This window comes from Stomoxys calcitrans, chromosome 3 (assembly GCF_963082655.1).
Source record: "Stomoxys calcitrans chromosome 3, idStoCalc2.1, whole genome shotgun sequence".
NCBI classification, from domain to species: Eukaryota; Metazoa; Arthropoda; class Insecta; order Diptera; family Muscidae; genus Stomoxys; species Stomoxys calcitrans.
In genome coordinates this window covers 127,339,347-127,364,159 of record NC_081554.1, presented here as the reverse complement: position 1 = coordinate 127,364,159, position 24,813 = coordinate 127,339,347, and the positions used below count along the sequence as shown (strand labels likewise).

The 24,813-nt window shown below is 37.8% G+C and overlaps 2 protein-coding genes across 3 annotated transcripts; one reads left to right on the top strand and one right to left on the bottom strand.

The window, feature by feature from the left end:
• Nucleotides 1-301: 301 nt before the first annotated feature.
• LOC106083370 (acyl-coenzyme A diphosphatase NUDT19) lies at nucleotides 302-8,686 on the bottom strand. The gene is made up of 5 exons (XM_013246314.2): nucleotides 8,649-8,686; nucleotides 1,666-1,902; nucleotides 1,044-1,604; nucleotides 774-981; nucleotides 302-699 (listed from the first exon to the last, which is right to left on the bottom strand). Exons 2-5 carry the CDS (start codon nucleotides 1,762-1,764, stop codon nucleotides 497-499), a joined length of 1,071 nt encoding a protein of 356 aa, XP_013101768.2. The 5' UTR covers nucleotides 1,765-1,902; nucleotides 8,649-8,686; the 3' UTR covers nucleotides 302-496.
• On the top strand, nucleotides 2,921-24,813 carry LOC106083368 (acyl-coenzyme A diphosphatase NUDT19). 2 transcript variants are annotated; one of them, XM_013246310.2, is made up of 7 exons: nucleotides 2,921-3,001; nucleotides 9,126-9,359; nucleotides 9,422-9,669; nucleotides 10,688-10,948; nucleotides 24,124-24,205; nucleotides 24,265-24,472; nucleotides 24,531-24,813. In XM_013246310.2, exons 2-7 carry the CDS (start codon nucleotides 9,255-9,257, stop codon nucleotides 24,734-24,736), a joined length of 1,110 nt encoding a protein of 369 aa, XP_013101764.2. In that variant the 5' UTR covers nucleotides 2,921-3,001; nucleotides 9,126-9,254; the 3' UTR covers nucleotides 24,737-24,813. The 2 variants fall into 2 exon arrangements, with proteins under 2 accessions (XP_013101764.2, XP_013101765.2); XM_013246311.2 differs by lacking the exon at nucleotides 2,921-3,001 and adding an exon at nucleotides 8,801-8,818.

Genomic DNA, 24,813 nt, shown 5'->3' with positions numbered 1-24,813 from the left:
TATCGGTTTAGATTTGCTATAGTTTCCATACAGATCGGTACATTGATTTGATTTCTTAAGCCCATAAAAGCCTCAATTTCATCGCTATTGGTCTGAAATTTGGAAATTTACCGTAGTCCCCATACCAATCGATCCCCCGATTTGGATTCTTGCGGCTCTATTGGCCAATTTAATTTTTTCAAACTGATTAAGATATTCTAAGCTCATATGTATGTGTACATTTTTAGCAGAATAAATGGAGGTGGTCACTCGAGAATCTGCCCGGCCGAGCGTAGCTCGATTTTACTTGTTTTATATGTTTTCCTTTATTCCTTTAATTAATTTGCTTAAAAAATACTTATGTGAAAAATATTGAATGAAGTACATTGTTTTTAATTTTGATTTAAAGCAATTCCCTATACCTGTTAAAATAGTGCTACATTTGAGACTTACTAATGCAGACTAAGATATACCTCATTGCCGCAGTTTGTTCAGCTTTGCGTTTTGTCGATGCAAACTAAAGCTTGCTATTTTCAAACTTTTGCGTCGGACTTAGGTGGTTGTCTATTGGTGGAATATTGCAGACTATGGAAATATCATACATGTCATTATAAATTAAACGGTGAATATTTTTTGCTTTGGATTCAAAACTTGATAATGATTCTGATAAAACAATTGTTTCTTTGTGATCTTCTGGGCTTTTGGGATAGAAGTCATCATCTAAAAGAGGCGAGAATATTATGTATTTAGTAAGTCTTAGAATAGAGTAGAGTAGAATACAATAAAGTATGTACTTGGCAGTGTTCCCACAAGTGAATCATAACAGCGATGATAAGCCAGCATTAATAGTGTGCTGCCAAAAGCAGCTCTGTGTTTTGCAAAATCTCTAAGTTTGGACCAACTTAAAATATTTGACAGTCGACTGAGTTCATAGAACTGTAGAGGTGGTAACCAAATGTGACGTTCTTTGAAAAGATGCAGGGCACGCTTTGGCGAAATCCACTAAATAAGACTGAAATCATTAAATATAAGAAGGAAAGTCAAATTATATAAAAATAACTTACTAACTCCTCTTCAACTTCAGTGGGTTCCAAAAGTAGCTGTGGCTTTTGTTCCAGGGCCACTATATACAAAATGGTGTCGTATTTTTTCAAGGATGCTGGTGGACTTCGCCAAATACTCCACTCGTGCAGTGACCATATGTCTGGAACCACATCCAAAAATTTGCACAAATTTAAAAATTCGTAGGGATCGTTATGAACTTTTTCTTGCCAATGGAAGCGATTGAACTTTTGATGGCTTGTTGCACATCCTTTATGCTCACGACGATATTGCTCCCGCGACAGACACAAGAGCAGTCCAACTTCTTCAAATGCTTCTCTTACAGCCGTAAGACGTAATGAAATATCACGTGACACATGGGTTTTGTTCGTCATTAAAGGCTGTGGGCGGTTTGGCAAATGTTCCAAACATAATTTATTCAAATCGTCTGCATATATTCCAAATTCTTCAAAATATTCTAACCATTTAATATCATCATCGGCATTTGCATCGTGTACACCACCGGGAAAGACAAAGTGATCAGGAGCATATGCTGTTCGCATTGTACGTTTAGCCAAGAGTATCTGAAGACGATATCAGTTGAAAGTCCAAATTTCAAGAATTTTAGTTGATTTTATAATTTACCCTGTAATCGTAACCGTATTCCTTTACAGGGTCTTTTGCTGCTATAATGATTGTTGCCGATGGTCTGTAGATCTTTTCCAAATCTTCATAGGAGTTCATAATTTTTGGTAAAACCTACACATGCACTTCTAGTTTATCAAACAAAACAAAGTTTCAAAAAACTTTTAAAAAGATAAACAGCAGCAGAAGGTAGCGAAAATAGCCCAGTTCGAGAACATCAGACTGCATACATTATTACTGAAAAGTCAAAATGGAAATGATTACAAGGAATTGTTTTTATTTTGTTTGCTGGTCAATTCATCTGTTATTTACTTAATTATTTCTCCCAAAGGAAGAGAGAGTCGAGCTAATTTGACCACCGGAATGGACATCACAAGAAATGGAGTTTTTTTTTGATTACAGAAAAAAGATTGCCAGATAACAGATGGATTTGGTCAAAGGCAACACTCCACTTGAAAACTCTTCTTAGCTTGACGAGGGCCTAATCAGCATAATAAACAAAACAGATGTTTAACCTTTCGTCTATTGGGCCTACAGTTCAAATTTGACAACAATTACGGGTTCCAGGGACTTAAGATGTCAAATCGGGAGATCGGTTTATGTTTACAGGCCGATTTGAACCGTACTTGCCACGGTTGTTGGAAGTCGGAGCAAAATACTACATGTCATATCGGACTAATTGGGGCTTCCAGGGGCTCAGGAAGTCAAACCGAAAGATCACTTTATATGGGAGCCACATATATCCAAATCTGATACGATACGGCCCATTTGCAACCTCCAACGAACCACATCAATTATTCTTTCTACCTCTGATTTCTACAGACGGATGGACGGACGGATATGGCTAGATAGACTAGTATATGTGAAAGAGGTTCATCGCAAAGCCGACATCTAGCTGGGTCCGTTGTTGTTATTGTAGCCACATTTTCATGTGGAGTTGGCGATTTTCGTCATACTTCTGATGTGAGCAAGCTCGTTCCGGCCCAAAGGACAGATCACCGCGGGACCAGGGTGGTCATTGGTTATTTAAAGGCGTGAATAACTCGCCTTGTTATATCGAGCATCATAGACACTCTGTAGACTCGAGATGATATTTACTATCAAAAATGCCATTGTGGCACTTAAGAAGTACATACTTGTACGATACATATAAGAGCTTTCATGCATTCGCGATAGCGAATTTGAATCAAAATTTGTTCAAATTTTGCTACGCGAATGGACCCTTTACATCTATCGTGTTATGAAAGTAACAGCTGTTAGCACAATTTGGTGGCTGATAGTAAATAAATACTTGGACTTGGATCTTAAACATCGAAATACAATCGTTTCAAATAGGGTAAGAGAACATTATTTACGATTTTCTTTTTGTTTCTATTGACTTTTGATGCTCCACAACAGAGAGAGATATCAGAAGGGAATTAGATGCCTGCGCCAAATGCTAAAATAAGTGGGATGAGTTGAAACTGAGTGTGAGAAATGCCCAAGTAGGTAAAAAAGTCATTTGCTGGTTGAAGTCTGAGTTTAACAGCGAACATCAAATAAACCCCAATAAAAATTTTACGATAACATTACACTATTAGTTTATTATAATTGCATTGTAAATTATGACCTTAATCCTCAAAAGCGTTGAGGAGTTTTATCTGAGCACATATGGAAGTCGAATTACGTTGAACATTTAAATTTTTCAATTTAATTTCTTTTCAAAATCGTTAAATGGAAAATAAGGACAGTTCGGCGTAAATAAAGGATTTGAATAACAAATTTTAGTCATAAGTGAGTGCTGGGAGTGCTTAAATAGTTGCCATAAACACAAAACATATTAATGAAAACAAAATAATAAATGATAAGTTTTAAAGCTTAGACCCTCTTCGGCCGCATGCTTATTATCTATTACACTTATATTTGGTTATCCCCTCCTTATGCTGGCAACATTTGTGAGGTATTATGCCATGTTAAAACTTCTCTCACAGAGGTGTCGCACAGCGGCACGCCGTTTGGACTCGGCTATAAAAAGGAGGCCCCCTATCACTGAGCTTAAAATTTTAAACGGACAGCACTCAGTGTTTTATGCCGTTTCCAAACGGCGTGACGCAGTCACACTACTTGGTAGAGAAGTTTTAACACAATGTATTACAAATGTATCCAACATTAGTTAAGGGAAAACCAACGCTGACAAATGTTCACGCCGGGAATTGAACCCAGGCGCTCGGCGTTATAGGCGGACATGCTAACCTCTGCTCCACGGTGGCCTCCTGCTGAGATCTGTAGATCTAAAAAGATGGATCAGATAAATATGTAAAAGGGTTCGCGCATGCTAATGACGTGGCTATTTCTGTTAGCACTCTTAGAGATATACTTCAGGAAGCTCTACGTGCCACAACAAAGTGGGCTACAGAAAGTGGTCTAGGCGTAAATCCATGCAAGACAGAAGCAGTTCTTTTCAGGAGGAGATACAAGTTACCTACAGTGGCATCTGTCTCCTTGGGAGGAGAGAATGTTCCATTTACTGAAAGCGTAAAATACCTGGGTATTTTCCTGGATAGGAAATTGAACTTCAAATCCAACATTCTGGAAAGGCTCAGACCTATAATGCTTTATGGCGGTTTAAAAGTTCACCTACTGTTTAATACTCTATCGGATCCCGATAAGTTCGGCAAGTTGTGTATTTTTGTTGTGTATTTTTGTTGCCATTGGCATTGTAAGATAAGTAAGATTTAAATAAGGGAAGTAAGGTTTTACTTGCCTTCTATTGCGCTTGCAGAGCAAGTCAACTTTGGCGACTTTCGACTTTTTTTTGCAAAAAGTACACGTTTCGACTTTTTGTTAAAAAATTTGCAATATGTTACAAATAAAATACTTCTATTTCCTACAAGTTTTTGTGTAAACTTTTTCCATCGAGATATAATGGTTTCTTTATATTTTTATAGAGGGGAGGCATAAGGAAAAGTTTTTGATGTAAAATTGGCGCCTTTTTAAATCAAGTCATTCCGCTATCTTACGGTTGGTATTCTATTCGGCTTTTCACGTGAACAATTGTCGAAAGCCATATAAAAAATGTATCAGCTAAAAACGTGAAATCAATTAAGGAGCACTTAAAAACATTTAATCCTAGTTTAATATGAATGTTAGATTAAGCTGGTAAAAAATCATGTAATTATATAAAAAATTATATATTGTTAAAGTTTTTCGCAACAATTTTTTACCAAATTTCAAAAGTTTCCACATTCCCGCTTGCCTCGGACTCGAGCCTTCCCCCCACTGAATACGTCCCTGCGATCTGGGATCTTGACTTCTTGAGCCTCTAAAGGGCGCAATTATTTCCGATTTGGCTGAAATTTTGTAGAAAGGCTTCTCCCATGATCTTCAACATACGTGTCGAATATGGTCTGAATCGGTTTATAGCCTAATACAGCTCCCCTACAAACCGATCTCCCTATTTTACTTCTTCAGCCCCCAAAGGGCGCAATTTTTACTAGATTTGGCTGAAATTTTACATAATGACTTCTACTATGGTCTCCAATATTCATTTCAATTATGGTCCTCAATGAACCATAACTTGATATAGTTTCAATAACATAGCAATTTCTATTATTCTTTGTTTACCTAAAAAGAGATACCGGGAAAAGACTCCCGCTGATGAAGATTCATGGCGAATCAGAAATCGCGATACGGGTAGACGTTCAAATGCTTTCTTGCACATCACACAGTTTGTCTTACTTTTAAGAGTTCTTTGTTGTGCTATTTTTTGAATGGAAAGCAAAGAAGAAAACAATGGTCTATAGCCGGACAATATCCTGCAAAGGACTCTCAATAAGTTTTATCATAAATAATAAGGAAAAGCTGTAATGAATGAAACCAGCAAGTTTTTTTTGGCTCAAAATCTGTTATCTAAAAAAAGTAATAGTGAAAAAAAGGTAGGAGGACCGTTGCCACATGACGGACTCTTTATCTAACTCAACATTTAAAAATCCACTTTATCCAAATTTCTCGGGATACGTTATTCACCTACAATTCTTTCTAGATATTATTGCGTGCCCTCTCTTTCAGCCGATTCAATACATCAAACTGATCCTCAGTAATCCTTCATGGGCTGTGGGCAGCCGCATCTGTGTTACATGACTACTTCGCAATTTTTTACCCCAGGGTTGCACATCCTGTAGACATAGTGCTTTATGCTTTTGTTTCGTGCCGGTATTAAAGAGACACTGGTTTTGTTTGGCCAGAACCAAATCCATTCTTAGTCAGTTTGTATCGATATTAGTAGAAGAAGAATCTTTAGTAATAACAGGATTATAAGGTTTTTTACCTTTCCGCAACGAGTTATCAGGCGAATCCAATTTTTTTTGCATTTTCAAAAGCATTTTTGTATCTTGAGAATTTTTTGGTAAATAAACTGGCAAGCTGTAAAGTCAAACCCATTTGCAGCCGACAAGTTAATAACACGCTTACCACCATACAGTCTATGTCGCTGTCATCTACCGGGACCGAACAATCAGTGCTGCGATTACATTACCTAGCTCCTGCGTCACAGATTTGGATCGCTGTTAGTTACATTTTTGAAATTTAACTTCCATGATCAGTCCATTTAACGCATAGCATTGCCCTTGTCGCTTAACCAGCATAAATTGGACAGGCCGCGGAGATCATCTGCTGGCAGCTTTGAATTGCACAACGACAGCAGTTATCGCCCCAATGCGGCAATCCCGCACCCTATGGATGTGATCCATGCACCTATGGTAAGCGAAGACCACGTCCTTGCATGCGCGCTGTGAACCAGATCCACTTAACGTAGGCTCCCTCTTCGCACAAGTTATCTGCTACCCTCGGAGTACACGCCAGGGTGCCATCGATCGCGGATCACTGGCCAAGCGTACAGACTTGCTAACACCTTCTTCAATTCAGGGCATACAACTCCAAGTTATCTACCACCCTTGGAGTACACGCCAGGGTGACATCGATCGCACCACCCTCAGGCTTCCGCGGTGCACTAGCCAAGCGTACAGACTTGCGAACACCTCGGAACACCTGAAATTCGGGGCATACAATTCCGTCATAAACTCATCGAGAACTATTACGGTGGGTATACCTCGTACCACCACCTTAGGTCCCACCTTGTTTTTCATTCATCTTTATCTTCTTACTCTCCGCAACAGAGGGAGTGCGAATGATCGCCCACCATCACGAACCAGACCGACCCCGTATACCCTCACACCAAATGTGGGGCCTAAGAGGTGGGCCACCAACCAGTTTCATCCTTTAAAAAGAATTGAAATCGTATTTATCAGACAATATTTATTGTTTGTCTGTTCCGTATAGACTCAAAAGTATACCCAAAAAAAGTGGACAGATCAGAACAATATGGGATTCAAATGAAAAGTATTCAAGAGTAGAGTACGAATTTCATAACAAAGGTTTGGTCTAAGTACCTGGGGGCCGTCCAGCCCCAATACCCTTTAAAATAGGTTTATTTGACGATCATGACAATATGAGTCTCAAATAAAAGTATTCGGGAGTAGATTACGAATATGGTTAGGAAGTCACGATATCCCTCGAAAATCCCTCAAAAATGACATTACATCCACGCCACGACATGCCACGACATCCCTCAAAAATGCCATTAGACCTATTATGACTATATGATACTTGGCTGAACCGATTTTCTTAAAATTTTCATAGATTGTGTACGTTTTTCTGGAAGGAAACATAGGCTGTATAATTTTTAGATATCGGGTGGAGGCGGACCCTCCCCCTTACCCAAAAAACGCTACCCATATCTGAAAGCAGTCCGATGGGCACAACATGGTATTGGGGACCGGAAGACGAATATGGTATTAAAATTTGGGTCCAAGTACCCAGCGGGCCCACCTACCCCAAAACTCCTTTTAACAGATATATTCGAAGTTCATGCCAATATGGGTCTGAAATGAAAAGTATTAGACAATATATTGTATTACAAATATAGCATAAAACCCCCAAATGGGCATATTAGCCGACCATGGCTATATGGGACTCAAATGAAAAATATTTGGGAGTAGATTACGAATATGACATTAAAATTTGAGTTCAAGTCTAGGTGGCGCTTTTCCTCCTAAAGATACGTCAAATGGGTTATTTGACCCATAATGACAATATGGGACTCAAATCAAAGGTATGTGAGAGTAGAAAACGAATTTGATATCAAATTTTGGAACCAAGTGTTTTGGGGTACGCCCTAAAGCACCCCTTAAACTGAACTTAATTTCCGTTGGGAATAAAGAACGAATTTCATATTTATTTTCAGTGCAAAGTGCCGGTGGCCAGCTTCAAAACACCCTTCAAACGGTTCATATTTACCGGCCATGACAATATGGGGCTCAAATTAAAGAGATTTGGAAGTGCAGCACGAATTTGATATCCATATTTGAGTCGATATGTCTGAGTGTCATCCCTCCCTAAAAAAACACTTCTCATTACCCTAATTTTTAAAAATACCAGGAACCGAGCATGGGCAAGCTTCTCACACATCAATAATTGCTTTCCGATTCAAGTTTAAACTCAATTATAAGGACTTTTTTATATACGAGTCCGAACGGCATCCCGCAGTGCGATACCTCTTTGGAAAAAATAATCATGCACGGCATTGTACCTCGCAAATATCGCCAGGATTCGAATGCGTTCAGAGTCATAGGCTACAATGGCACGAATTCGATATCCGCATTCAGGCGAAGTGTCCCCACCCTAAAAAGATATTAGAGAGTTAAAGAAGGCGCAGCGGAGCGGTCCCGGTTAGGCTAGTTACTAAATAAAGTTTAATTGAAATTGAAAAAAAGCCTGTGCAAAAAGCTCAACAGGCACCGTCCTACTTGCCCCCACCTGCTCCCCTCCCCTTCTTCCCTTTGGTGCGCTTCACCATCACCCTTACTAATCTTCCATCCAGATCCAAAAATCCACTCAAATTCATTTCCAAATAACATTTTCAATTCACTTCATATCACTCTACTCACTTTGGTAACCAGTCGCTCTGACATCCGCTTACACAAGATTGTTAAATTTTGCCCCTGTTCCTTGATAAAAGTAATCATTTATTCTCAGACAGTATGAGAATAACTTTTCAATACACAATTTAGTTACCAACGCCAATTTTACAAAAGCCTATCCAAAGCTGTTCCAAAGGGTTTGTTTTTTTTGGTTTATAGTATGCTAATGACGCGAAGTTTTATACTGAAAACTGAATATTTAAGTTTTGCAAAATGTCAAATTGTTCGAGGTTATTTCTTGAAATGGTATATGTATGTTGTGCGATATGCCTACATTCCCTTTGTGTATTTTAAACTTAAAGTAGTACGGATTAAATTTCTATGATTTTAATAATCATAACCCTTATTTTCGCTTATCATGCCTCGGTCGTAGAAGTAACTAAATATTTATGAAGTAAATAAGTGCTGATAAAATTATTATTCTTTTTTTCTTCTTATCAATAGTGTTCAAAGTTTGTCGTTAATGCGTATGGAGATTAAAAAGCGTCAATGCGCTTTTTCAAAAAATTGTCATAGGATCTTATACCACAATTTCGTTTTCGATTAGTAAAGATTTGCCCTTTTCGTATAAGAATGGAAGATACAAGTTTGGCACCGAAGGCTCCAGTGTGGCGAGAATCCGCCAGTTTGATAATATGTGCAAAAAATGTGGAAATAACTGATGGTTACGATTACGAGGTATGTAATAAATAACATAAACTTGATGGCACATCTCTGACCGAATGCATTGCCTTTTTTAGCTTTTAATGATAAAAAGGTCGGACCGTACTGCTCTTATTCAAAATCAATGTGTATTCCCGGGTGGAATATATGATCCTTTTGACGAAAGCATAGAATGGTTAAAATATTTTGAAGAATTCGGAGTAAACCAGCAAACATTAAAAAACTTAGTAATAGTCGACAATAAAACAGAACGGCCGAAAATTATGGCTCCCCAAGGCACTGGCTGTTACGATAGGTTTTTCAAAAGTTCTAAAATTTGGGCAAGGTATGAGAAGTGCATTAACAAAGACCATTAAATGCATAATGTTAAGGTTTTATAACAGAGTCATTCAGATCTTCGTTGCCCCGTCTGCGTGTATTCATTCCCATTCCATTTGCAACGAGCTAAAACTTGGTACAGCCCATTTTTTTCATGCGGGTTGAGTTCGAAGATGGGCCATATCACATTATGACTTGATATAGTCCCTATGTATACCGACCTAAGTAGGTCCACTTTATGATATAAACGAAGTCTCGATTTTATATATTTTTCATAAGATTTCAATCAAGTTTGAAATGACGGGTTTTCATTAGCCTCTTTTATGTCTGCTGAATCAAGTGTTGTATACATACATATATAGATCCCATTTTTGTTGATATCGATGCACTTTGAGATGGTAATGGTGTATAAGCCCTTCCGGCATCTGTGCCAAGTATGACCCACATTGCAAGCCGAAAATTAGCCCATGAACATTCCATTAAGAAACCAGGGCAAAGTTCTAACAAATCAATGAGTGCTGTCCGATTCAATTTTTTGCTCAATGATTAGGGACCTTCTTTTTATAGCTGAGTCCGAACGGCGTGCCGCAGAGCGACACCTCTTTGGGGAGAAATTCTTACATGGCAAAGTACCTCACAAATGTCGCCAGCATTAGGCCCACAAACATAGGTAAATTATTGCTTGCCGATTTTGCTTTTTAAGTTCAGACAAGTAAGTAAAATTATATGTTCACGTAGGATTACTTTTCGTTATAAACCCAATTAGACAAATTTGTCAATTTATGAGCTGGCGAATGGGTAATTTGTTCGGTTCCAATGCAATTCGGAGCGGTGAGTTAATAAGCGTCCCCAATATGTATGTATGTATGTTGTAAATGGTTCACATAGGTCCACCTTTTGATAATCGCTAACGTTCGCCGAAAATCCATTTTTCTAATATTTACTTTTTTATTTTGCTTAATGCTCTTCGTACTATATGAAGAATTTTTAATTATTTTTTAATTGCATATGGTTTTATTTCCCAGAGAGATTTCCTTGCGCATTAACGCTATTCGTGAGACTTTTGAAGAAGTTGGAATTCTCATGTGTCGTCGAAGAGACCAATTAAACTCATTGACAACGGAGGGTTTTTGTGAACTATTACTCGATAAATCCGACTGGCAGAAGGCTGTACACGATGATTCACGAAACTTTTTACAAATGTGTCGTGAATTAAAAGTTGTACCTGATTTGTGGAGTTTACATGAATGGTCTTGTTGGGCTAGTCCGGCAGTTATCAAAAAAGGGTAAATATGCAATTTGAGTCATATCAGTCTTCTATCTTCTTCTATTTATCTATCTTATATATAAAAATCAATTTGTGTTTGTTTGTGGGTTTGTAAAGTTGTTTGTTCTGTATAGATTCAACAAGTAAAAGCGTGCTAAGTTCGGCCGGGCCGAATCTTATATCCCCTCCACCATGGATCGCATTTGTCGAGTTCTTTTCCCGGAGTCTCTTCTTAGGCAAAACAGGATATAAGAATAGATTTGCTCTGTTATTAGAGCAATTTCAAGATATGGTCCGGTTTGGACCACAATTAAATTATATGTTGGAGATAAATGTTGGATAAAATGTCAGCCAATTCGAATAAAAAGTGGACCCTTTGGGGGCTCAAGATGTAAAAGATCTGATTATATGACAGCTATATCAGATTATGAACCGATTTGAACCATACTTTGCACAGTTGTTGGATATCATAACAATATACTTCGTTCAAAAATTCAGTCAAATCGGATGAGAATTGCGCCCTCTAGAGGCTCAGGAAGTCAAGACCCAAGAACCGTTTATATGACAGCTATATCAGGTCATGGACTGATTTGAACCATACTTGGTTGTTGGATATCATAACAAAACACGTCGTACAAAATTTCATCCCAATCGGATAAGAAGTGCGCACTCTAGAGGCTCAAGAAGTCAAGACCCAAGATCGGTTTATATGGCAGCTATATCAGGTTATAAACCAATTTGAACCAGACTTGGCACAGTTGTTGGATATCATAACAAAACACGTCGTGCAAAATTTCATTCCAATCGGATAAGAATTGCGCCCTCTAGAGGCTGAAGAAGTCAAGACCCAAGATCGGTTTATATGACAGCTATATCAAAACATGGACCGATATGGCCCATTTACAATACCAACCGATCTACACTAATAAGAAGTATTTGTGCAAAATTTCAAGCGGCTAGCTTTACTCCTTCGGAAGTTAGCGTGCTTTGGACAGACAGACGGACGGACATGGCTAGATCGACATGAAATATCGCGACGATCAAGAATATATATACTTTTTGGGGTCTCAGACGAATATTTCGAGTAGTTACAAACAGAATGACGATATTAGTATACCCCCCCCCCCCCTCCTATGGTGGAGGGTATAAAAACGGTTGAACCGATTTCTTTCAAATTTTCACAGATTGTGGGGAATGATCCGGAAGGAGCAATAGGCTATATAATTTATTGATATCGGAAGGGGGCGGACCCTCCCCCTAACCCTAAAAGTACGACCCCAAAATAAAAGTGAACCGATCGGGACAATATGGGATTTAAATGAAAGATACGCTGGAGTAGACTACGAATTTCATATTAAAAATTAGATCCAAGTAACTGGGGACCCCAAAACCTCCCAAAATACGTTTATTGGACGATAATGACAATATGGGGCCAAAATCAAAATTGGACCGGTAGGGACAATATGGATATCAAGTGAAGATATTGGAGAGTAGAATACGAATACAGTATAAAAACATTTGCAATAGGGGGCTCAAATGATAGGGGGATCAAATGACGTAATCGGGATTTGATTACGAACATGACATAAAAAATGATGTCTAAGTATTTGCGGGTCGCCCCACCCCAAAAAGCCCCCCAAATAGGAATTTTACTCGATCATTGCTATATATAAGACTCAAATGAAAGGCATTTGAGAGCAGATTACGAATATGACATTAAACTTTGTCTCCATGAATCTATGTGGTGCCATACCTCCTAAAATCGCCTCCAATAGATTATTTGACCTATTAATTTGAGTCATTCAAATTTGTTCTCAAGTGGCAGGGTGGCGCACAGCCTTCATATAGACGCCCTCCACCAAACGGCTGTATACACCAATCATGACAATATGGGGTTAAATAAAAGGTATAAGGTTGTGAACTGCGAATTTGATCTCATTATTCTGCTTATATATCTAGCGGACCACCTCACCCCAAAACAGTCGATCAATTATAATGACCTAACACGACACTGTGTGATTTAATTAATGTGTGCGGGCATAAATAAATGTAGGCCGCCATAGACCCGAAATTGTGACGTTAAGCGTGATAACAGGAGTTGCAAACCTTATCGTTAGGCTTGCAACCATTTTTAAATCATCGATAGACAAGACCAAACGACGTGTTGCTGGGCAACACTTCTTTGTTCAAAAGTTTTACATGGTTTAATAGTAAGAACTATCGCCACTCCAATAAATACATAGACTGGCAAATTAGTTCTTTACCACAGAAAATCGTTTAAAATGCGGCAATTTGATTTGATTACAACAAGACTTAATTATGTCTATTTAATAGGCAGTCATATGGTATATGAATAGTCATTCATAGACAACCACCACACGATGATCCACTCGAAGAGAGTAGCAATAACATTTAAATTAGCGCCATCTGGCTGTCTTCAATTGGATTTACTTGATCCAATTAGATTTAGTTTCCAATTGAAAACAGCCAGTAAATGGCGCTAATTTGGAGAAACCAACATGAACAGAGAGAGGGTAGAGTTGTAAAAATTAATGATCCAGCATGTATATTTGTTATAACGATCTATCGGTCCTTTGAATGAAAAATAAAATAAAGGAATTTAATTATGGTTGTTTGCGGTATTATTTTATTAACATCTCCACCCAAATCGGTGTTTAAGGTAGTTTAATTGCCAATGTTTGCCATAGAAAAAATAGATATAAATACAAAAAAATTTCTATAGGAAAAAAAATTTTTTGCAGAAAAATCTTATTAGTAAAAATGTCAAAATTTTAGAGTAAGAATAAGAAACATATTTTTCGCGTGGTAAAGATGAAGGCACAGCGATGCGGGCCGGGCACAGCTATAAATGAATTTGTGTTTGTTTGTCGATTTCATTGTTTGTGTGTTCCATATAAGCTCAAAAACGGCTGAACCGATTTTCTTCAAATTTTCAAAGATGGTGCATTATGGACCCGAGGTGAAAATATGGTACTTCATTTTTTAAAGTACCCTAATTTTCAAAAACGCCAGATCGGAGATGGGTAGGGCGATTTAAGATAAATTTTGTTTGGACACTAACAGCGAACTAAAAAAAAAAAAAAATTGGTATCAAAATCTGGGTTGGGGTGCCTAGGAGGACCGCCCACCCCCAAAACCCGGCAAACGGATTTATAGACCAATCACTACAACATGGGACTCAAATTAAAGATATTTGATAATAGAAAACGAATCTGATATCCAATTATGGAACTAAGTGTTTCGTGGGTCACCACACCCCCATAAAACCCCTTAAATCGGACATATTTACCGACCATGGCAATACGGATCTTAAATGAAAGGTCTTTGCAAATAGAGCACGAAATTGACTTTCACTTTTGGGACCCAGTCTCTGGGGGTCCACCATACCCCAATAAGGACTTTTACCTACCATTGCAATGTGGGGTTTAAATAAGAGGTACTTGAGTGTAGAAAAATTCATAGGAAAATTAGAATACATTTTCAACTGCAATTACGCGAAATTTTCAAATTTAGAGTACTCTTCTCCAACATAGCATAATCGCGCGCAGCAGGGCGGGCCGAGCTCAGCTAGTATATATATATATATATATATATATATATAAATGAATTTGTGCTTGTTTGTATGTGTGTTTGTAATTTGTTTGTTCAGTATAGACTCTAAAACGGCTAAACCGATTTCTTTGAAATTTTCACAGATTGTGGGGAGTGGTTTGGAAGGAGCAATAAGCTATATAATTTTTTGATATTGCAAGGGAGCTTACCCCAAAAGTATCACCCAAAACTAAAGGTGGACCGATCGGGACAATATGGGACTTAAATGAAAGGTATTCAAGAGTAGAGTACGACTTTTATATTAAAAATTGAGTTCAAGAAATTGGGGAGCCGCCCCAAAACCTCTTAAAATAGGTTTATTGGACGATAATGACAATATGGGGCTCGAATGAAAGGTATTCGGGAGTAGATTGCGAATATTTTTATGGCCGTCCCATTCCCAAAATCCCCATGAAAATATCGGGCTCAAATAAAGTCTTTCAAGAATGAAGCAAGTCTAACATCCAAACTTGTCAAGCTTATAGGTGTCGGTAATTATTTTTTTTTCTTCAAAGCAAGCAGCTCTGCCGAAGAAAATAAAAAATCAAATTTACAGCAAAAAGAAAAGAAATAAAAGAAAGGAAAATACACATATTGGAAGCTACGACTGCCGAAACCCTACATACGTGCATTACGTCATAGTTGACTTCGTGGGTAAGGAATGCACATTTAGAAAATGCAAACGACGCAAACTGCATGCCATTAAGAGCAGAATTCTGCTTGCGGCATGTTCTTAGATAATTTTGAATTATATATATTCACAAGCGCTACCAGCCAGTCTATGTGCGAAGTTGAAATTCTTTTTATCTACGAGGGTTGTCTTTTATATTTCGGGATCGATTTATTGCTTTCAAAATATTCCCCATTATGATTGAGGTATTTCCAAAACATGCATTCTGAACGCATCAACCGCTTCTTCAGGTGTCGATAAACGTTGACCTCTCATTTTATTTTTTACGTACGGGAATAATAGGGTGCCAAGTCAGGATTATACGGCGGAAGACTCATCAAATCGAGGTTTTGAGTGCTCGAAAATACATTTCGACTTTTTTTTGCAAAAAATCTACTTTTCAACTTTATCAAATGTCGACCTGGCAAAAGTATACGTTTCGACTTTTTTTCAAAAATTGGAAAATTTTCTAAATAAGATACTTTTATTTCTTAGTAGTTTTAGTAAACATTTGCCATCAATACATAATCATTTCTTTGTATTCATATTAAGAATAGTTTTAAATGCAAAATTGGCGAATTTCTATATATCAAACCTAAAAGCCAATATGGTTGAAAGTCGGCATGGGTATATAGACAATTTAAAGCTTTTTTTCAAAATGTTAAAACCCAAGTAGAACACCACACTTTATTGTCTATATGACTAACGAACTTTTATTATCTATCACTTCCTCTGAAAAACCCAAACAAAACCACAAAAATGTATCTATTCTATCCGATCTTATCTATCCGGCATTATCAAGGACCATTTTCCAAATTTTGTTGTTGTCACCATTTAACATGAAAAAATTCGGAGTTTATCTACTCTAAATTCCATCCAGACTTCGCTAAATTTTGTAAAAATATCACTAATTGTGAAATGTATCTTATATGGAAGCTTTTATCAAATATTGGTCGATTCGTCCATAGATTGGAATATACTTCCCCAGGCCGAAAAAAGTGGCTTGCCAAATTTTTACATAAATGTGGTTTTCTGAGCAAAAACACCTAAAATTGGATGTCCGTTGGTGTGGGAACTACACCTAAAATTGGACCGATATGGACCATATTCGATATATTCGCATTTTATATGCTTAAGATGTTTAATCTGCAGATCGATCTATATGGTAGCTATATCAAAACATGGACTGGGGTGAGAATATTATAACAAAATTTTCCAAAGTTTAGCAAAATTGAACATTAAATACGCCTTTTAAGAGCTGAAGACTTCAATGCTACAGTCCAGTCTATACGGGTGCAGTAAGAATATATAGTGCTATGCAACCCATCCTCGAACATAAACGTTTAATAGATGAAAAATATATTTGTACCAAAATTCAGCTTCCACGTAATCCTTAAAATTTGGCTTGGACATGCACAACATTTGGCACGAGTTATTATTACTCACCTGAATATCGCGGCTGAATCAAATCGATTCAACCATCTAATGATATTACCAAATTTTGCCTTCCGTTAAAAGAACGTATAAATAACTAAAATGCTACTTCTCACATATCAATGAGTGCAGTCCGATTCAAGTTTAAGCTCAATGATAAGGGGTTTCCTTTTCAAAGCCGAGTCCGAACTGCGCCCGCAGTGCGACACCTCTTTGGAAACAAGTTTTGACATGACATAATACCTCACAAATGTTGCCAGCATTAGGAGGGAAAAACCACCGCTGAAAATTTTTTTCTGATGCTCTCGCCGGAATTTGAGCCCAGGCGTTTAGCGTCATAGCCGGACATGCTACGGTGGTCTCCCGTTTACAAAACTATTCGATTTAAAAAATATATTTATGGCAACAAGAGTAAACCAAAGAGCAATGAATAGTAAAATTGGAAACAATTCTTATCCAGCAACCTAAGCAAAGCCAAAGTTGTATCTCTCAGTCTTCTTTTCGACTTCAAAATCGATTATTCGACTTTTTAATCATTGAAAGTCGACTTCGACTTTTCGAAAAAACACAACCAAATTTTGTCTTTAGAAAAAATTTAATTAAAATTTTGTCTTTAGAAAAAATGTCATTAAATTAAGCTGAAGTTTTTTTGTTAGAGAATGTTACGCAGAAAGTTTGCCTTTGGAAAAAAAATTCATTAAAATTTGTTCAGAAAAAATATAAAAAAAATTTTATTTTTATTTTTTGCAAATTAGTTCGGCTATAGGTCCGTGATTAGAAGACAAACAATGGTTTTAATTTATATATTTATAGGAATTTCTTCTCGATATTTCGATTGACATCGTCAATCATGGACAGGAGATTTTAAATTAGTTTGCACTAATAACTATGGTATTATTTTTCTCACCGTTGAAACCTTTTTTCACGATTACTTTTTTGAAACATGGGCCCCAGAGCGGGGTCGTGAGTTCGATTCCCGTCAGAGGCCTTGGTCTGTCGCTCCTATGGTATCACAATGGACTTAAAATTGTCGAATTGAGTCTGTCAAAGGACTGCCGCTCTAACCTAACCCAACCTAACTTTTTTGAAACATTACCAAAAAAAAAACAAGTAAAAGCGTGCTAATTTCGGCCGGGCCGAATCTTATATACCCTCCACCATGGATCGCATTTGTCGAGTTCTTTTCCCGGAATCTCTTCTTAGGCAAAAAAGGATATAGGAAAAGATTTGCTCTGCTATTAGAGCGATATCAAGATATGGTCCGGTTTGGACCACAATTAAATTATATGTTGTAGACCTGTGTAAAATGTCAGCCAATTTGAATTAGAATTGCGCCCTTTGGGGGCTCAAGAAGTAAAATAGAGAGATCGATTTATATGGGATCTGTATCGGGCTATAGACCGATTCATACTATAATAAACACTTATGTTGGTGGTCATGAGAGAATCCGTCGTACAAAATTTCAGGCAAATCGGATAATAATTGCGACCTCTAGAGGCTCAAGAAGTCAAGATTCCAGATCGGTTTATATGACAGCTATATCAGGTTATGAACCGATTTGAACCTTATTTGACATAGTTGTGGAAAGTAACAATAAAAAACGTCTTGCAAAATTTCAGCCAAATCGGATAGGAATTGCGCCCTCTAGAAGCTCAAGAAGTCAAGTCCCCAGCTCTGTTTATATGACAGCTATATCAGGTTATGAAGCGATTTGAACCATACTTGGCACAGTTGTTGGATATCATAACAACACACGTCGTGCAAAATTTCATTCCAATCGGATAAGAATTGCGCACTCTAGAGGCTCAAGAAGTCAAGACCCAAGATCGGTTTATATGGCAGCAATATCAAAACATGGACCGATATGGCCCATTTACAATACCAACCGACCTACACTAGTAAGAAGTATTTGTGCAAAATTTCAAGCGGCTAGCTTTACTCCTTCGGAAGTTAGCGTGCTTTCGACAGACAGACGGATGGACGGACGGACGGGCGGACGGACGGACAGACGGACGGACATGGCTAGATCGACATAAAATGTCACGACGATCAAGAATATATATACTTTATGGCGTCTCAGACGAATATTTCGAGTAGTTACAAACAGAATGACGAAATTAGTATATGCCCCATCATATGGTGGAGGGTATAAAAATAAAACAAGTAAAAGCGTGCTAAGTTCGGCCGGGCCGAATCTTATATACCCTCCACCATGGATCGCATTTGTCGAGTTCTTTTCCCGGCATCTCTTCTTAGGCAAAAAAAGGATATAAGAAAAGATTTGCTCTGCTATTAGAGCGATATCAAGATATGGTCCGGTTTGGACCACAATTAAATTATATGTTAGAGACCTGTGTAAAATGTCAGCCAATTCAAATAAGAATTGCGCCCTTTGTGGGCTCAAGAAGTAAAATAGAGAGATCGATTTATATGGGAGCTGTATCGGGCTATAGACCGATTCAGACCATAATAAACAGGTATGTTAATGGTCTTGAGAGAATCCGTCGTACAAAATTTCATCCAAATCGGATAATAATTGCGACCTCTAGAGACTCAAGAAGTCAAGATCCCAGATCGGTTTATATGGCAGCTATATCAGGTTATGAACCGACTTGTACTTTATTTGACATAGTTGTTGAAAATAACAATAAAAAACGTCTTGCGAAATTTCAGCCAAATCGGATAGAAATTGCGCCCTCTAGAAGCTCAAGATCTATTTATATGACAGCTATATCAGGTTATGAACCGATTTGAACCATATTTGGCACAGTTGTTGGATATCATAACAAAATACTACGTGCCAAAATTCATTCAAATTGGATAAGAATTGCGCCCTCTAGAGGCTCAAGAATTCAAGACCCCAGATCGGTTTATATGGCAGCTATATCAGGTTATAAACTGATTTGAACCATACTTGGCACAGTTGTTGGATATAATAACAAAACACGTCGTGCAAAATTTCATCCCAATCGGATAAGAATTGCACACTCTAGAGGCTCAAGAAGTCAAGACCCAAGATCGGTTTATTTGGCAGCTATATCAAAACATGGACCAATATGGCTCATTTACAATACCAACCGACCTACACTAATAAGAAGTATTTGTGCAAAATTTCAAGCGGCTAGCTTTAATCCTTCGGAAGTTAGCGTGCTTTCGACAGACAGACGGACGAACGGCCTTAGCTAGATCGACATAAAATTTCACGACGATCAAGAATATATATACTTTATGGGGTCTCCGACGAATATTTCGAGTAGTTACAATCAGAATGACGAAATTAGTATACCCCCCATCTTATGGTGGAGGGTATAAAAATTAAAATTTTATTAATATTTTGCCATAAGTAATGAGGGAATGTCCTACTGAATGGAATCAGCAAGTTTTTTTTGCTTTAAAGCTATTATCTAACAAGTAAAAGCGTGCTGAGTTCGGCCGGGCCGAATCTTATATACCCTCCACCATGGATCGCATTTGTCGAGTTCTTTCCCGGCATCTCTTCTTAGGCAAAAAAGGATATGAGAAAAGATTTGCTCTGCTATTAGAGCGATATCAAGATATGGTCCGGTTTGGACCACAATTAAATTATATGTTGGAGACCTGTGTAAAATGTCAGCCAATTCGAATAAGAATTGCGCCTTTTGGGGTCTCAAGAAGTAAAATAGAGAGATTGATTTATATGGGAGCAGTATCGGGCTATAGACCGATTCAGACCATAATAAACACGTAGGTTGATGCTCATGAGAGAATCCGTCGTACAAAATTTCAGGCAAATCGGATAATAATTGCGGCCTCTAGAGGCTCAAGAAGTCAAATCCCCAGATCTGTTTATATGGCTGCTATATCAGGTTATGAACCGATTTGAACCATAGTTAACACAAATGTTAGGTATCATAACAAAATAATACGTGCAAAATTTCATTCCAATCGGATAAGAATTACGCTCTCTAGAGGCTCAAGAAGTCAAGACCCAAGATCGGTTTCAGGATTCACTGAATAAGGTTAAGCCAAGCGATCAGCCGATATACTTTTTTTTTAATATTTGACAGTACTTGGCATTGAGGATGTCAACTTGTTCTCTTTTTACATTCATTCTTTGTTTACGTTTTCTCCTATATGATGACATTTTCAATCGTCAGATTTGACATCCTTAATGATGTTTATGGGGCCTATCCACTTTATGTTTTTACATGTGACCTAACCTTCTATTAGTGAATCCTGGATCGGTTTATATGACAGCTTTATCACGTTATGAACCGATTTAAACCTTACTTAGCACAGTTATTGGATATCATAAAAAAACACGTCTTGCAAAATTTCATTCCAATCGGATAAGAATTGCGCACTCTAGAGGCTCAAGAAGTCGAGACCCAAGATCGGTTTATATGGCAGCTATATCAGGTTTTGGACCGATTTCAACCATACTTGGCACAGTTTTTGGATATCATAAGAAAACACGTCGTGCAAAATTTCATTCCAATCGGATAAGAATTGCGCACTCTAGAGGCTCAAGAAGTCAAGACCCAAGATCGGTTTATATGGCAGCTATATCATGTTATGGACCGATTTGAACCATGCTTGGCACTGTTTTTGGATATCATAACAAAACACGTCGTGCAAAATTTCATTCCAATCGGATAAGAATTGCGCACTCTAGAGGCTCAAGAAGTCAAGACCCCAGATCGGTTTATATGGGAGCTATATCAGGTTATGAACCGAATTGAACCATATTTGGCACAATTGTTGAATGTCACAACAAAACACGTCGTGCAAAATTTCATTCTAATCGGATAAGAATTACGCACTCTAGAGGCTCAAGAAGTCAAGACCCAAGATCGGTTTATGTGGCAGCTATATCAAAACATGGACCGATATGGCCCATTTACAATACCAACCGACCTACACTAACAATAAGTATTTGTGCAAAATTTCAAGCGGCTAGCTTTACTCCTTCGGAAGTTAGCGTGCTTTCGACAGACAGACGGATAGACGGACGGACAGACGGACGGACCCAAGATCGGTTTATATGGCAGCTATATCAGGTTATGGACCGATTTCAACCATACTTGGCACAGTTTTTGGATATCATAAGAAAACACGTCGTGCAAAATTTCATCCCAATCGGATAAGAATTGCGCACTCTAGAGGCTCAAGAAGTCAAGACCCAAGATCGGTTTATATGGCAGCTATATCAAAACATGGACCGATATGGCCCATTTACAATACCAACCGACCTACACTAATAAGAAGTATTTGTGCAAAATTTCAAGCGGCTAGCTTTAATCCTTCGGAAGTTAGCGTGCTTTCGACAGACAGACGGACGAACGGCCTTAGCTAGATCGACATAAAATTTCACGACGATCAAGAATATATATACTTTATGGGGTCTCCGACGAATATTTCGAGTAGTTACAATCAGAATGACGAAATTAGTATACCCTCCATCTTATGGTGGAGTTTATAAAAATTAAAATTTTATTAATATTTTGCCATAAGTAATGAGGGAATGTCCTACTGAATGGAATCAGCAAGTTTTTTTTTGCTTTAAAGCTATTATCTAACAAGTAAAAGCGTGCTGAGTTCGGCCGGGCCGAATCTTATATACCCTCCACCATGGATCGCATTTGTCGAGTTCTTTCCCGGCATCTCTTTTTAGGCAAAAAAGGATATGAGAAAAGATTTGCTCTGCTATTAGAGCGATATCAAGATATGGTCCGGTTTGGACCACAATTAAATTATATGTTGGAGACCTGTGTAAAATGTCAGCCAATTCGAATAAGAACTGCGCCTTTTGGGGTCTCAAGAAGTAAAATAGAGATATTGATTTATATGGGAGCAGTATCGGGCTATAGACCGATTCAGACCATAATAAACACGTAGGTTGATGCTCATGAGAGAATCCGTCGTACAAAATTTCAGGCAAATCGGATAATAATTGCGGCCTCTAGAGGCTCAAGAAGTCAAGACCCAAGATCGGTTTATATGGCTGCTATATCAGGTTATGAACCGATTTGAACCATAGTTGGCACAAATGTTAGGTATCATAACAAAATACTACGTGCAAAATTTCATTCCAATCGGATAAGAATTACGCACTCTAGAGGCTCAAGAAGTCAAGACCCAAGATTGGTTTATATGGCAGCTATATCAGGTTATAGACCAATTTGAACCATACTTGACACAATTGTTGGATATCATAAGAAAACACGTCGTGCAAAATTTCATTCCAATCGGATAAGAATTGCGCACTCTAGAGGCTCAAGAAGTCAAGACCCAAGATCGGTTTATATGGCAGCTATATCATGTTATGGACCGATTTGAACCATGCTTGGCACTGTTTTTGGATATCTTAACAAAACACGTCGTGCAAAATTTCATTCCAATCGGATAAGAATTGCGCACTCTAGAGGCTCAAGAAGTCAAGACCCCAGATCGGTTTATATGGGAGCTATATCAGGTTATGAACCGAATTGAACCATATTTGGCACAATTGTTAAATGTCACAACAAAACACGTCGTGCAAAATTTCATTCTAATCGGATAAGAATTACGCTTTCTAGAGGCTCAAGAAGTCAAGACCCAAGATCGGTTTATATGGCAGCTATATCAAAACATGGACCGATATGGCCCATTTACAATACCAACCGACCTACACTAACAATAAGTATTTGTGCAAAATTTCAAGCGGCTGGCTTTACTCCTTCGGAAGTTAGCGTGCTTTCGACAGACAGACGGATAGACGGACGGACATGGCTAGATCGACATAAAATGTCGCGACGATCAGGAATATATATACTTTATGGGGTCTCAGACGAATATTTCGAGTAGTTACAAACAGAATGACGAAATTAGTATACCCCCCATCCTATGGTGGAGGGTATAAAAAAGTAAAAGGCGAAAAATATCGCGAAAAGCGAATATATTGGGTTGCCCAAAAAGTAATTGCGGATTTTTCATATAGTCGGCGTTGACAAATTTTTTCACAGCTTGTGACTCTGTAATTGCATTCTTTCTTCTGTCAGTTATCAGCTGTTGCTTTTAGCTTGCTTTAGAAAAAAAGTGTAAAAAAAGTATATTTGATTAAAGTTCATTCTAAGTTTTATTAAAAATGCCTTTACTTGTGAAGAGAAAGTCGACTCATAATTATTTGTGCAAACTAATTTAAAATCTGCCGATGATTGACGATGTCAATGGAAATATCGGGAATAAATTCATTCAGGCATTGTTTTGTCTTTTAATCACGGACCTATAACCGAACTAATTTGAAAAATGCGATATTATGGTGAGAATCGGTCCAAAACCTGAATCGGTCCAAAGAACTTATATTCCATGGTGGGAGGTGTAAAAGATTTGGCCCGGTCGAATTTAGCACGCTTTTTCTTGTTTATTCTTACATTGGTGGAAGGTATATAAGATTTGGCGGGGCCGAATCTTATAACGCTTTTACTTGTTTTCTAATTTAGATTTGTAACTTCTTGCAGGTATGAGACAGCGTTTTATATCACATTTCTAAGTGAGAAGCCAGACATTAATTATGACCAATCCGAAGTAAAAGAATATATGGTAGGAAAACGTAAGAAAAAAAAATTACATATGTGAGTAATGATATGCTTTCTTTTTAGTGGCTTCCACCTCAAATTCTACTGGAAATGGTACGAAATTGTGAAATATTCTTCTTGCCCCCACAGTTTTATGAAATTTCTCGTTTTGTGCCCTACAAATCATACGATTATCTTAGAAAATTTGCAAAAGAACGAAGTGGTAAGGGTACATCTACATATCATCCCATTGTCTATAACTGCACAGATGGTATGGTTTCTATTCTGCCAGGTAAATTTTGGGCTGTATGATGAATTATGAATAGCCATTTTTAAAATATAAATTGTAGGAGATGACTTCCATGCCGGTTGTCCTCGGGTTTCAACAATTTACAGGAATGTGGACTTTACCACTGACGAATTTCGTGCACATTCGAAACGCATTCACAGAATGGAAAACTTAGGTTCTCCAGACGCTGTAATTCATTTGAATTTTGAACCGTTGGATGGACATTTGAAGCCTCTGTGCGCGTTTCAAGCAAATCACAAACTATAAAAATATTTACTAAATAAAAAATTCAATGTGGCTGGAGAAGAATATCTTCTAAAATAAAAGGTTAACTGGGTTAAATA

Bases quoted from the DNA above. Each gene is read 5' to 3' on its own strand.
- LOC106083368 (XM_013246310.2), top strand. From the start codon at position 9,255: ATGGAAGATACAAGTTTGGCACCGAAGGCTCCAGTGTGGCGAGAATCC. The intron at 9,360-9,421 runs GTATGTAATAAA...TGCCTTTTTTAG, and splicing joins CTGATGGTTACGATTACGAG to CTTTTAATGATAAAAAGGTC. The intron at 9,670-10,687 runs GTATGAGAAGTG...TTTATTTCCCAG, and splicing joins AGTTCTAAAATTTGGGCAAG to AGAGATTTCCTTGCGCATTA.
- LOC106083370 (XM_013246314.2), bottom strand. From the start codon at position 1,764: ATGAACTCCTATGAAGATTTGGAAAAGATCTACAGACCATCGGCAACA. The intron at 1,605-1,665 runs GTAAATTATAAA...TATCGTCTTCAG, and splicing joins AATACGGTTACGATTACAGG to ATACTCTTGGCTAAACGTAC. The intron at 982-1,043 runs GTAAGTTATTTT...AGTCTTATTTAG, and splicing joins CTGAAGTTGAAGAGGAGTTA to TGGATTTCGCCAAAGCGTGC.